The 14,942-nt window shown below is 46.9% G+C and overlaps 1 protein-coding gene across 1 annotated transcript; it reads right to left on the bottom strand.

Moving 5' to 3' along the window:
• Positions 1-205: 205 nt before the first annotated feature.
• CD247 (CD247 molecule) lies at positions 206-9,794 on the bottom strand (the record flags this gene model as incomplete). Its single annotated transcript, XM_074900593.1, has 7 exons — positions 206-1,212; positions 2,464-2,505; positions 4,389-4,445; positions 5,367-5,402; positions 6,117-6,200; positions 7,575-7,628; positions 9,684-9,794. Coding segments are annotated over 7 exons (450 nt in total), but the record flags the coding sequence as incomplete, so codon positions are not given.
• Between the last annotated feature and the right edge of the window lie 5,148 nt (positions 9,795-14,942).

The raw sequence follows: 14,942 nt of genomic DNA, 5'->3' as shown, positions 1-14,942 counted from the left end.
GATGCTGCTGGGAGTGAATTTGTCCAGTTCCCACAGCTGTTTGCTACACACACACACACACACACACATCTTTGACACTAACTTTATTAATTAATCAAAAATGCATTACATTATTGAACTACTATCTCTTTGGAATGATACCTGCATCATCTTTTAAAGGTAACCTGATGATAGACTGCTTTGGAAACTGCATTTACATTGGCTTTTGTACAGATTCTGCTGCCCAGGAAGTGATAGTTTAGGTCTGTTTCTGCCATGAGAATTGCCATACCGGCTCTGACAAGGGGAGCCTGTTCTGCAGCGAGAGGTGTAGCTATTGCTAATGTGAGGGGGTAGACGTTTCAGCCAAACCCTTTAGCCAGATGGGATTCTCCAGGGTGAGTTTTCCTGGCTTTTCCAGTATTACTGTCTTTATCAGAGTTCATTCTCCTCGTTTTCGTTGTTATGGGGGCATCTTCTGCCTTCTGAGAAGTCTCTTACGCAAGTCACCTGGCTCTTCTTTAGCTCCAGGTGCTGGATGAGGGGCAAGGCCATTGCTTGATCTTTTTTTGGAGCTTAGTGCTCATTGTCTTCATATTGAAAAGCTGGCATTCAGCCTCTGTCCTTCACTACAGTAACATCACATCACTTTTTACAATCAAAGAAAAAAGTTGTTACCTTTACTGAAAAGGTAAATTTAAAGCAAAAAGTTTATCATCTGGCCTATGTCAACAGTCTTAAGATAAATACTACAGGAAAGAAGTACAGCCCTATCTTTACAAGTTCTTTAAATGCAGTGAAACCATAATTGCGTATCTTGACACCCCTGGAAGGCAAGTAAGAGCTACAGAAACAGCTGTGTTAGTAGGTGTGGTCTTGTCCCACAACACAAATCTTAAAAAAATCAGCCTAATAACCACTATGATTGGAAACAAATTTACAGATATGTACATTTTAATAGCTAAAGCTTGCAGTTACATGATTCAGGAGGGAAGGGAGAAGGGACCAGCTGAGCCCAGACATACGGCCTCTGTGCACCGACCAAAGTAGATCGCTGCCCTGAGAAAACACACAGTGCTTGTTTTGGATGACCAAGGCTTTCCTTCCTCTCCTCCCCAGCACAGGTGGGCATCTCTCACTCTTGCCCACCCCCTCACTGACTCCTGCTTAGCGGGGTGGCAAGGGCTGCATTTGGAGAGCATCGTAAGTGTCCTTGGTCGCTGTACTGAGTCCCTAGAAAGGAGAAGAACAGGTGAGGTGCAAGTGCTTCATTCTCCCTTGCTGACTGGAAAGAAAGAGGGTGGAAGGGGCTCTGTACTATAATTATAAATTTTTTTTTCCTACAGAGGTTTTACTCGAGTGATTCTTATGCCTGTGGTGTCAATAGGCAAGGTGCATCCTGAATAACCGTTATGAACGTATGACTACAGCAACTCATCCTCACTGGTCCATTTTATTTGCATAGTATTGACTATTAAGAGCTAACTGATGCTAGAGTGAGCTTTGCCTGCTAACAGAAGGAATAGACATCAAATCATGAACTTTTTTTTTTCTCTGGGCTGCTCTTTAATTTGGAAGAGCAGTCAGTCAGATGCAACTCCGGGTAAGTTGGCAGCGAGGCTTCAGGTAGCTGTGAACCCCAGGAAGGAGACTGCCAGGGCAGAGGTAACTGGGGCTCCCATGAGTGAGGAGTTAGTAAGACACCTGGTGCCTGCTTGTAGAACTTGTAGCTCCTCTTCACTCCTCTGCTATGAATATTATTGGCATATAGAGTACATTGATGAGATAGTCACAGGTAGATGATGATAAGCACTATCATCTCAGTAGAGCAGGTTTTGCAGAAAGGTGCCGTGAGCTACAAATATGCCGCGTTACAGGAAAACTCCCTGGCATGTGCTGCATCAGAAAAGTTTTTTAATGTATATTTTATTTTTGTCATTTTGAGATGTCAGTGGCAATGTACGGGCTTCTACAGAAAGTAAAATGCATTTTGAAAGAGTTACGCGTTGCGGCCCAAATAAGGCCTTACCCTCCCGTATGTGTGTGCAACACTGAAACCCTCCCAGTGCACCACGGGACGGGAGGTGCTGACCAGTTTGTGCTCTGTACGCTGTAGTGAGAGGGGCCGAACCACTACTGCTTGGAGTTACAACAGCAGTTCGGCACCCTCAGGGATTCCATTTCATCAGTGAACAATTTGGAGACAGAACTGTATGTGTCTGCTACAGCCAAAGGTGGTTCTCCAAGATGTAGGACTGGGGAAACTGTTCCTACCAGAGCAGCTAAACAAGTGTCCCTGCCAGTTGTATTTAGAACTTGCAGCCACTATCAACGTGCCAGCCGTGGGGTAACTCCCCTCAGAAAGGTGCTTGGAAAGCTCTGCCTCATCACGCGTCGCTAACAACGCACTTGGATACGTAACTGCAGGCTACAACTTAGCTGTGAAGACAGATGAGGGGAGCAGCTGCTGGATGTGTTGCCTACCTGGTAGACACCTTCATTCCCTTTGCCTCTCCGCCTCTGCTGCTTTGGGGAAGAAAAAGAAGCATCAATCAATGAGTGCTTTCCTGATGACACAAAAGGAAAGAAAGCCCCGACTTCCCCCATCCTGTACTGAGGGGCAGCAGCTGTGCTCAGCCTGGACACCCTTGGCACCAGAGGGACAGCTCCTCCTAACATCTGGAGCAGCACAGACATGCTTCAAGGGCTGCGAAGGAGAAGAGAGGGAAGACTGGAAATAAAAGGAAATTATCATAGCTTGCTGACATATTTTCCTGTCATACTGTTATAATGCTGCTATTTCTTTGATTTGCTGTACATACAGAGATTTGGCAGCGTTCCTATAGACACCGATTGGTTTATGAGCTGAAGCCACACCTGAAGAACCAGGGCTGTATTTTTGAGTTGCTGCATGTCAGCTGGTGTCCGAGGGCCTCTGTCTGCTATTGGAGGATAAGTAGGAGCCATGGATAAGTAAGTATATTCTGCAGCACAGATTCTGTAAACGCTCTAAACATTCAGAGGAACTGCAGATAAGGCTGGCTGAGGACAAAGTCACACAGAATTCATCAAAATAGGTACTGGGGCTGTTGTGGTGCAAGTAGAGCACATAAACAAGGTCACTCGGACCAGCCAGGTACAAAGAAAAGCCTTCCCCTTGAAGCCGCTCGCTGCTGCATTCCCAGGGCAGCCAAGTCACACACGAGAGTGCGATTTCCAGGTGAGAACCAGGGACACAGAGCTCACAGCCCCCTGGATGGAGTATAACATAACGGCCCCCCTGCAGCAGGGCCCTGACCAACACAAACGGGGGCAAGGAGTAATGCCTGCCACAATTAAAACTGCAGCAGCCCTTTAAATGATCATGTATCTAGAATGAGACAAGGGTTTTGGTGTTCCCCCCCCTCCAGTAATAGAAGCATTCACAGAAAGAAGGCGTGACTTTCTAAGCCCACAGATCATAATCTGAGTTTGACTGTGGCAGAGGGGCATTAGAATAAAAAAGGGGAGGGGATTAAATGTCAGTGTTGCTTCAGCATTTCTCAACACTAAACTTTGTTTTGCAATGCCCTTTTTTTCACATTTCAGAGGGAAGTGAAAGGTTATATATAAGACACTTTGACATAAAATAGAATTTGTGTAGGTCACAGCAATTTTTCATTTTGCCTTAAACAGTGTCCCCAGATGGTTTGTTCTCAACACAAGCTTCCCTCCCCCAGCAGTTTGTGCACAAAGCTAAAACTTCGTTTGCTGCTAGCTTGAGATATAACTGAAGTCTTCCTTCTTAAATGTCAGAGTGGATGTGGAGGAAGGAGGAGACTGAAGACAGGCACAGGGAGGAGCTTGCAAATGCTCACCTGTGCCTATAAAGCAGGCCAGCCTTGGCAGCCCGTAGGGGGGAAACTGTGACCCTCCAGCTCGGAATGGCTCTGGAGGAACGTGCCCAACTAATGGGAGTTGCTGGGCTACAGATGTTGCAGTGCTTGAAACCAGATGTTTCCTTCAACTATTCCTCACCCATCTCTGCCTCCTCAGCTGGGGCAGCTGTCAGAATTTTTCTGTCCAAAAGTTGAAATGTTTTCCCGTAACATTACTCAATCCACCCAGGGGCACTGCTGGGGTAGGGGCTGTGTTCTTACACCGGTGGGCCAAAGCCCACTGCCCAACTTCCACCTTGTTCTAGGACTACTAGAACGCTGTAGCTACACATCGGATTTACCGCTGCACCAAACACACCGGTTACTACAGGAAGTAGGTCACTGCTCTCAGCTGTGCCTGTAGGTGCTGTGCAACACAGGGACCAAACTGTGCAAGGCAGCTACGTGCAGCTGGGGCTACAGCTCTGCAAGGGCGTGGCCACAATGGATGTTTTATCCCAGGCTTTCCCCAGGAAGGAAAGTAGGACTCACCTCTCCTTTCACGCCGATTTCACTGTATGCCTCACCCATCTTGTCCTTCTGCAGTGACTGCAAGCAGAGAGGGGGAATGAGTCAGCATCTTGCTAGAAAAGCCAAGCCAGCCCCTGGGTGACTGCGCTCCAGCCCGTGCTTCTGGGGCTGCCTTGCCTTCAAAACTTCAGTACAGTCCCAAGAAGAAGGGACAGTGGTGGGACTTGACCAGCCTGTGTTTAACTTGATCTATACATGATCAAATCTGCTTAGCATATCAATATCACCCCGTCTCCAAACATTTATATTAATACAGCTCTGCCATCAACCAAGTCATTTATCTAGACTGGCACCAGGGACTGCAATCAAAGCTCTCTGAAGAAAAGCTTATAAAGCAGCATTTGTTCAGGAGATAAACCCGAATGTGCAGCTCAGGCCCAGAGAAAAGGGAAATCGTAACACTGCAGGGTGAAGGTTAAGAGGACCTCTTCCTTCCTGCATCCAGGGAAGCAGTTCCCAAATGACTAGAGCATCTGATTCAATAACGCTGACAGCCAGTCCTGGAAACGAGCTCATTTCTCAGCAAGCACCGAACACCCAGAAAGAGCGTTAGCATTCACGTATGTGTCCTTTGGAGCACAGGCCACCGTGTTGAGCCAGGGTTAATCAATTAAATCAAGAGGTTCCTAAGCAGCCACTCTTAGATGCGCTGGCATTTGGCCTTTGTCAGGGAGCAGTCAGAGAGGCTCGAGAGCAAGCACATGAAAACTGCAGCATCAGTCACATGGGATGCAGGCAGATTGGTTAGTCACTAACAGTTAACATAAAGGGATCAGCAGGTATCTCAATCCAAAATATTTTTCCCATCTGCCCAGGCAGTCAATGTTTTTCTCCCATCATAGAGAAGGGAGCAGAAATTTTCCAGCAAAAATGGAGGGGTAGAAAGGAAGTCAGGTCTTTGAAAGCAGCTTTCTTCTCCCTCCAGCTCTCTCTACTCACAGTGTAGACGGTGTCATGAGGGTTCTTTCTTCTCTGCTGTAAAACAAAAGAAGAAAGTTGCCCACGTGTTGCACTCCCAGCCTCCCCCACCACCTTATATGTGCCTGGGCATTTGCTCTGGCACAGTTACAGCCCTATGGACAGGCTGTGACCATTACAGCCCATCTTGCCTCCACCCACAAGGCTCTGTTAAGACAACCTGTTCTCTGGAAAATTAATTTAATTTTAATAATTGATAAAACTTAGCTCTTCTCTGTTTAATCCCTACAGCTGTCACCTGCAGGCAAGCCCTACATGCTGATGCAGAAGATTTCCCCTCCCTTTTCCTTTGAAACTGTTCGGCTCTGCAGCAGAAACAGTTGTTTTGGCTGCTGCTTTACTTTGTTGGCACTTGTTTGGCGGCATCATGTGCACCGAGCTCTCATGAAACACCCACTCCTGCCTTGGCCGCTCCACATCCGCCCCGAGGCTGGGTGTCACTTCCTATCTGGGTGGCTGCAAGCTCTCAGCAAAGTGACGGAGGGGCTGCGAGGGGCAAAGATCAAAGGGGAGGGGGGAAGATTTACACTCTCATCCCCGCCACGCTACCAGCCGCCTGAATTACTACACAGATTTTGTCGTTCCCTCTCCAGGAAAGCACTTGTGCGTAGCAAACACGCGATGACTGCCTGCATGTCTAAACAGCGGTTAGACATGAGAAGGAAGGAACCAGTTTAAAAGAAAAAAGTTTCATGTGTGGAAAGAAGTTACCTGGTGTCTCCCGCCCAGCTCAGGGTCTCCACCTCGCTTTGCCCCCAGAACATCATATTCATCTCTCTGTCCACGTGACAATTTCTGAAACAAGAAAGCAAGAAGCAGTGATGGACATTAGGATCATAAGAAAATAGATCTTGACAACGCACGGAAAGAAACGGAACCCAGCTTGGTGTCCACCTTCATGAGTACTGTAACTGAGCTAGACATTATCTTTACCCCTTAATGCAACAAAGATGTCTATGAATAAGTCACGGAAATGACAGAGTGGTCTGTGCAGCACAAAACTGCAAGCCATTGCATCAAGAACCTTTCTTAAGTAGAAATAAGCTGAAAATGAGAGCATGAGGGGGTGGGACCCTGACTTGCGTGTTTTCTTTCCTAGTGGGTGAAGATCCAGAAGCTTGATTTTTTTTCTTGTAGAGCAGCTCATCTAAATTTACATCAAAAAGCTGCAGAAATTTTATGCCCAACACAGCTGGGATAGGTTACCTTGGAAGAGGGTAAAGGAGAGATTTCAGGTTAGAATAACACAGCTGACAGAGTGCTACCTGAAAGGTGACAGGCAACACTTCTTAAACTGATGTTCATACATGACACAGTTAAACAGCAGAACTCATCACAGGATGTGATTCTGGTCAAAAGTGTGAGAGAAAGAACATTAAAATACAACTAGACATAGCAAAAATAGCTAGAGGTTAATGCTGTCATGAATGAGCAATTTAGCTAGGAAGGACAGACAGGATCTTATCTCTGTCCTCTTTCACTGCTCAAAGAGCCATCTGATGCTGGCTGTGCTCAGGGCACAGCGGAAGGATGACAACAGGTCTCGCTGCAGGGCAACAGGAAGGCTACGGGCTGGAGACAGCCGGGCTGTGAGGACTCAGCCTCCACACACGTGATGATACAAGAGCTACAGGCACCCAAAGGTGACAACACAGCATTCCTGGGCATGTGCCCTTTCTCCAGCCCACATCAAATAACATCGGCAACAGGGGTGGGGTCGAGCCCGTGAGCCGCCCAAGGAACGGTGATCAGTGAGAGCAGCAACCAACTGCTGAGGGCCAGGTGAGGAACTGGGCTCTGCACATCATCTGTAACAGTCCGGTGGCTGTGCACACACACACACACAGCTGTCACAGGCATGTTACATGGTGCAGCACACTGAGCACTGCCTCTGAAACACTCTGGGTTCCTGGTGTACCTTCAGCTCGGTGGATCAAATCAGGAACCTACTGCCCATATACCTTTCTAATATCCAGCCAGACAAATGCCAACAGACACTGCCCTTTTCTCCATACAAGTGCTGTGCTGCACACGTGGGCATAGCACTTTCATGAGCTGGGCCATCCAAAGTTTTTCTGATCCACAGGTAATTCAGTGTTTATAAGTGCCCCAAAAGGTCTGTCTGGGTAGCAGATGTGAAAACAAACAAAAAAACAGTAGTTAACTTACGTTATACACATCATCCTGGCCTGGTTGCAGCTGTGGTTCAGAGGCCTGGCTAAGCTGGAAGAGAGACCATATCATGAGCAGAGAGACACTAAAATATTTATGAGCAGTTAATTCTCTCAGTTTGGCCTGAAAGACAAACTTTCAGGAAAAAAGGGCAGGTTTGCGTCAAAGAGAGCAGTGTTCTTGTCCTTTCAATAAACAGTGTCAAACTACATTCTGTACTGCTTGAGTTACTATCATATGTTAAAAATCTTCATTAAAAACAACTTTCTCTATAGGTTTGGTTTTAGGCATAGGATAAACTTGACTTTTCTTTTTTTTAAATCATATTTGTAGTAATTACAAGTTTCTCCATGAAAGTGCCATTATCACCACTGAACCTTTGGTGGGGTCAGTAATTTACCAAGCATCTAACCCATGGTTCTTGCAGCAAAACCTAAATGTTCACATGCATTGTCCATGTGGCCCACAGATAAAAAGCTCACAACAGAGACAAGACTGTGCCCTTACAAAAGCCTCCACATGCAATTCCTTTGGCCAGGAGGTGAGGGGAGAGATATGACACAGTTTGGAAGACTTATAAAGAAGCCCTAGGGTTTGAGATAAGACAGGGGCTCCTCGGAAAACGCCCCGCCAGCTTCTTGGTGCTTTATGGCGGTGTTTTAGCTGCAGCCCTCTGCTGCTGTCAGCTGTGAGGCTTTGGCGTAACCACAGGCATGGCTTTCCCCTTCCTTCTGCCGCCTTCCCTCATGCAGCAGGTTACCTGCTGCAGCTGAGCGCTGGGCATGGCACCAGCAGCCAGCAAGGCACACCAGGACAGCAAGTGCTCCCCGACCCGAGGGCGAGAGCTGCTTTCTCTGACCAGGAGCCATTTCCAGCTCCTGCTCTACCCCTGCAGGGAGCCCCAGTGGGAGAAACCGCACCAGTTCCTGCCCCGCCGCAGCACGCTGAAGACACGCTCTGGGTGGGGGATGCAGAGCGGCCGGCGAGCGTGCCACAGCAGCTCCTGATGCCAGGCTCACGCTCCTCCTTGGATGCTTTGCTGAGCCCTCCTCAGCTGCAGCATGCCTGCCCGCCACCGAGCGAGGTGCCCAGCTCCTGTGGGCAGGGACAGGTCCACGCTGTGTGTCCCAGCAGCTCATCCCTTGAGCAGTCTCAAAGACTTCCAGTCCCAGAGCAGCACTGTCATCTGCTGTCAGGATTTACACTAGCAACAGAAAAGATTTCTCCTCCACCATTACCAGGTTCTGCTCATTTCCTCCAGAATCCATCCCTCCCTCCAGGTCCAGCACTGGCTTTGCAGCCCTGAGAAACCATCCCACCAGCAGCAGCACAACATCACCCTGTCAGGGCTCCTGCTAGTGATCTCAGGGAGGCTGAGACAGATGTGTAGGCAGCGGCCACAAAACCTTTTGGCCTGCTTAGGCTTGGCTGAAAGCACCGCTGCACTGCAGTGCCCTGTCCAGGGAGAAGCACAACGCTCCACTCCTGTGATCAGCAGAGCTCTCAGGGCACCTGCATGTCTGGAAATGTACGTGCCTCTGTCGCACCGTGTTAGCTGCTTCCGTGCAAGTGCACCAAAGCCAGCATGTGTCTCCCTAGATGCTGAACATCAAGTAATTTGTGTCTGTCCCAACCCCCTGACTCTCCTGTGGTTGTTGGGTTGTATCATTTGCATAATCGCACCCATTCTAGCAAAAATGTCTGACCTCTTGAGACCTTTTAATATATCCTTCACAAGCTTGGCATTTTTTTTGAATTTTCTGTATATCCCCTCCTCTGTTTCCAATGACAAAGCAGCAGAAGAAACCACATCACTGTTGATCAGGCATTTCCCAGCTATAATACCCAGAATCTTTGACAGAATCCATAACTGTAGCATCAAAACACTCTCATGTATGCTCTTCACCTCCATACGTGAGTCCTCAGGAAGAACTCCTGCAGGTTGCTTAGATTGGCACCAGAAAAGGAAGAAAATTTAAAAAAAAAAAATCCAAACCAAAAAGTCTTATTCTAAGAGGCATGCTTCCTCTCCACCTCCACCTTGCAGCTAAGCCCAGCTTCATTACACCACCAAAGCCAAATGCATCAGTGTTTGGATAGACTGACCTTTGCTTTCACAAAAAGGGCTGTCACGACGACTGCGTAAATGAAGAGAAAGCCATCCAGTACGTAGCAGAGTCTTGGGTCTGTCAGTCCAAGAACTGTTGCAGCATCTGTACAGAAACATCAGATACATCAACAACCAAGGCCATTTGTGTCACTGGGTGCTCAACAGCATAACTGTGGCAGTGCTGCATGGTGCTTCCTGAAAATATAGCCAGTATGAGGGCAAGTCTATCCATGTGCAAAGGAGATGGAAATCTGAATAAGAATCATGGGATTACTTAGGTCAGAAGGGACCACTGCAGGTCCAACCCTCTGTCTAAATAGGTCAGTTAGACAAGGCTGTCCAGGACCTCAGCCAGCTGAGTTAGAGTTTCTCCAGGGATGGAAATGTTTGCAACCTCCCTAAACCAACAGAGGACATTTTACCCAGAGTTTCCCACCTGCAGAGCCCAGGCTCTTGATCCCTGTGGCACAGGTCAAGGAGCAAGCACAGGCTCTGCCTTGACCAAGGATTACTAACACTGCAGTTACTGCAAGAAAGCCTCACACACAGCATATATTTTCTGGGAAAACCCAGCAGAATCTCCTGCAGGGATTCATTAGTAGGCCTGGTTAGGAATTCCTTCATCAATTAAAACTTTTGTGTGCGTGAGAAAATACATCCATTTGGACAACATTTTAGGGGAAGGGCTTCTCAGGACAAAGTTTTCTGTTGAATGTAAAGAAGGATTGACACTACCCTTTATTCAGAAGAGGAATTTGAGAATTTATCTCCTGTATCCCAGGTTATATACTGTAACCATAAAGCTACAGTGTCTTCTCTGTGACTGTTCTCTTGGGCTCCCAGTTTGGGGATGCTGAAGGCCTTTAATCATGAGAAGGGAACAATGGGCAGGAGAGACAGACTTTTAGCCCCAGATGTCAAGACATGTCCATGAGATACCCTGATGTGGTTTTGGTTTGAGAGGAAGGTCTTAAATCTGAATTCCCATCACAGGAACCTCAACTGGCTGCCTCTTGTTGGATGGATCACCCCCAGAAGATACTTTTTTTCATTGTTTTTTTTAAAAGAAGTGTTAAAACTCCTCTGAGGGACAAAAATCTACTTCTACCCTAATTGAGAGCTCAATAAAATTGTTACTCAGAAGATGTTGATATTTATTTCCTAACCAACATTGCATATGTTATACTATGACAAGCAGGGCACAGTGATATTGTTGGGTTTGGGCAGGTAAAACTGATGAAACTGCCCCTGTATCAGTTTGTAAACATGTAGTAAGTTTGAAAATGTAGCTTAAAAAAAAAAAAAAAACCATTCAAGTCAAAAAGCCTAAGTAACTATAGATCCAATATGCAGCTCCAGGTCTTCCCCAAAAGAAAAGCTGTATTGCAGTATTAAAAAAAAAAAAAAAAAAAAAAAATCACTTGAAAATTAATCTGCAACGTGCTTTGTGCAAAGAATTGAAGGGAGTTCAAAAGAAAAAGACAAGAATGATCAAGAGCCTGTGAAGCCCTTCAATGAAGATAAATTGAAAAGAATTGGTATGATTCACCTCCTTCCTAAGGTGAACAAAGTATGGCAATTCTTATTAATCACATGTGACATGGGGTAGTGGAACCACTCGGCGCAGTGCTGCAAGGTGCTGAGTTACTCCAGTGCTGACACTGAGACCATTCTGTGTGTTGAGGTCTCTCCGTAGCCCATTGGGCCATGCTGATGATTTTACTGGAAGAAATTTGCAGCTGACGTTCAGGCAGTACACAGTCACCACCATGAGGAAGTCTCCTTGGCAGAAATAAAGTTAATGACGATGGCCCATTGCACTGCTCAAGTGTACAGTTTGTATAAAGCATGACTGAAAAGCTGTGCCTGGAGACTAGGTAATGTAATTGTAAATTCTCAAACAGATGATGATACAATCCCTGTTCCCACTGAGAGCCCAACAGCCAGAAAAAAAACACCACATTTCCAAACAGTAGTTTCATCACCTTGTCTGAACTCGGAACTTGCATTCATTTTTTTGAAAATCATGTGTTTAGAAATAAATTAAGATTCTAAGATCCTAGATGGTTTTCCTTCTTCCCCTCCTATTTCTACTATTTTAAAAATAAGGTTTGAAGCACTTTATAAACAATAACCTTCTCCACATTTTTTTTAGGATTATAAAACCTCTTATACATAGGGTAAATAGACACAGAGAGATTAAGTTATTTAACCAACACTGTATATTAAACCAACAAACAAGCTGAAATTAGCTTCCTAGAGTTTTTCTTCTAAACAGTTACAGGACAATATTTTACACCAGAGTTGGCTCAACACAAAACAAACTTGAATCACATCAGACTTTGTAGCTAAAATGCAGCATCTAGAGGCAATTTGCTTCTAGCAGTAATTTAGCTCCTTCTGTGCAAATGCAGCAGTCTGCCCCAGCATGCCCTGGACTCAAGCTGGATGTGTCCAGAAGCAGTGCAGGGTTTTTCAGCACTGGGCCCAGATCAGAAAGACAACATGAGGAAGGTGAGCAGCCCAGCACAGAGCCAGCCAGAGCGAGGAAGCCTGGGGGTATCTGAGATGCTGCTGAAGGCGGCTTTGAGGATCCTGGCCCTGACTCTCCTCTTTCCGTACCAAAGCAGGGCATGTTCACACTGTCATCTCAAGTCCAGTACTTCTCCATCACTAATAAGTTCCCCAGACCAGGAGGAGCTCGAGCAGGAGTCATAGAGAACTATGGAAGAGAAGTGAAGAGTGCAGGAGACTTGACTGTAGCTCTGTGTCAGCCATGGTAAACCTTGGCTGACACTGTGGAGCTGCCCAAGTGCCTACACAGTGCTTATCTGGGGCAGCCTGGCCTCTGGCACCCCAGGTAATGGATTAAAGTTCAAGGAGGGGAATCCTGCTAGACACAGTCTGGCAGTGATAATTTCTGGAAAAATAAGTATTGAGACAATGATAAAGTCCAATGTTTAGAAACAAACCAAGAAAATTAGTTCATGTTTTTTCCTTTCTATGTTTTATTTCCATATTCCTTCTTTAAAAAAAAAAAAAAAAAAAGGTACAAACCACTTTCTAAATAATAAACTTTGCAACAGCTTTCTGGATTAAAAAGAAAGAGAAAAAGACAAAAGATACAAAGCCTATTGAAACAAAGGTCAAAGAGATATGAAGCATAATGAACAAGTGGCAGTTAAAAGTGAGCATCCATTCATGTGAACAGGATCAGTACAGGGTTTTTAATCGCTAGAGGAGGGCTTACTGCCTCTTCAATATTCACACAACACACACAAGCAGAAAGCCAGTCCCTTAGGCACTGCCAGCATGTAGTTTCTGCCCCTCATCAGCACTGAGCTGTCATCTGGGGGGCTGAGGCTAAGGTCGCACCCCTGAAGTGGATGGGCTGATGATGGGACTGGGACAGAGCCAAGCCTGCCAGGCTTGAGGGAGCAGTCACGCTCAGCTGCCTCAGGCGAGTAAAGCACAAATAATAAACATTTCGCTAATTCCCACTCTGTTAACCTTACAGATTACCCAGCGCCTGCCATGAGCTGCACAGCATCTTTTCAATATTCATATACCTGTGTTTTACCAATCCAAATTTCAGCAGTCCAATAAAATATGGAAGGGTTTTAAAGCAAGATGTCTAAGTGCAGGCACGTGTCATGGCTAATGTCAAGCCACAGGCCGGCGGGGAATACAGTTACATTGCATTTTAAATGATGTCAAGCTTACTGCTTAAAGGTGGCTCAGACAAACAGCATCTCTCTCTCCAGGCATCAAAATGGAGTTGAGTCACAAGTTGACATCTAGGTACACAAATACACAAGGGCTTAAGGATGAGGTCAAAGCGGTGCTCTTGCTCAGGAGGGAAGCAAGCTCTGACAGAATAACAATTAGAAAGTTTGCACTTACTCTTGCTCACCATGTACTCCTATGTAAGTAGCTGCAGAGTTAGATCTCCCACTGCATGGCGGGGATGACATGTAGACCACCCGGATGTTAAGTGAAAACAGAAACAAACTATGCAACCTACAGCATTAGGTGATTACCAGGTCTTTTAGGAGCTTGTACAGGAGAAGCTATGGAAAGCTTTGTACAAGGAGCTGACACACACTGAGTAAGGACTGGCAAAGCCACAGCCGATGAGGCAGAAGGAAAGGAGACGGAGTCAGTAAGGGGAGCACTGCTGCATTTCATGACAAGGTTGCCAGCCCTTCTCAGTCCCAAACCCCATGTGTACATGCCACCACCTTTAGGACTCTTTCCCAACCTGCACTTCTGTTGGGAAGAAACTTCTCAGCACCTCCTCCTTCCTAAGGCCTGGACTTTTGTTCCCCTCTTCTTATCTCCACCTATGCATCGATACAGCCCTACCTTCTACACCAGGCACTCTCTCAGGCTGCTGCAGGTGGGTGCTCACACACACCTGGGCCCCAGGCTGTCACACATCCCTTGACGTGCTCCACACACGTCCCCCAGCAGCACTGCCAGTGCCCCCACAACAACCCCCTGCAGCCTGTTACTTTTTAAAGGAAGAGGGGGAGAGGGGAGGAAAAAAAAAGGGGGGGGTGGGGGGTGGAGCCATTCACACCAACTGCTAGTGACAAGCCAGTGAGAAAAAACCCTCTACCAACAGCGTGAGAGCAACCCCGGTAGCCGGAGGAAGCCTGGGGGCTGGTGAGGGAGGCCATGCTGCAGGCGCTCGCCTCGGGAGCGCTGCGTGGCAGCCAGCCCTGCGCACGGTGTGGTTTTGGGGAGCGGTTTCAACCCCCCAGCTCAGGCCCAGCACCAGCTTCCTGCATATGTCCGTGGGTTTATCTCCAGCCACCTGCCCACCGGCTGCCTGCACGTGCTGCTGGCCACTCCCCTGCTTCAGGCTCGGAGGCAGCCAAGGAGTCCCAAAAGCCACGTCCAGACACGTCTGCTCCGCTCCAAAACATGGCACGATCGGCGGATGCTGCACCCTGAGGCCTTCCGGGGCCCAGTTTACAGGCTTGGTCCCCACTGTTGGCTCAGTGCAGCCAGTCCCAACAGGGATCTGCTGAAGCTAAATCACTGGACCACAGCCCAGACCCTTGAGACATGCCAGTGATTTTTTTTTTTTAAATGGGATTTTACCCCTCCAACATTTTTTGTGTGCATCTGGATTGAGTTAGACTACAATTCCTGGTAACAGTTTAAGAAATACAGACTGTAAAAGCTGAACTACTTGTAAATTCAGATCACATATGTCCACCATAAAATTTTCTCTCTCCCATGGCCCT

The sequence above is a fragment of the Athene noctua genome, chromosome 1, assembly GCF_965140245.1.
Source record: "Athene noctua chromosome 1, bAthNoc1.hap1.1, whole genome shotgun sequence".
In the NCBI taxonomy this organism is placed as follows: Eukaryota; Metazoa; Chordata; class Aves; order Strigiformes; family Strigidae; genus Athene; species Athene noctua.
This window is presented reverse-complemented; position numbering and strand designations above follow the sequence as displayed.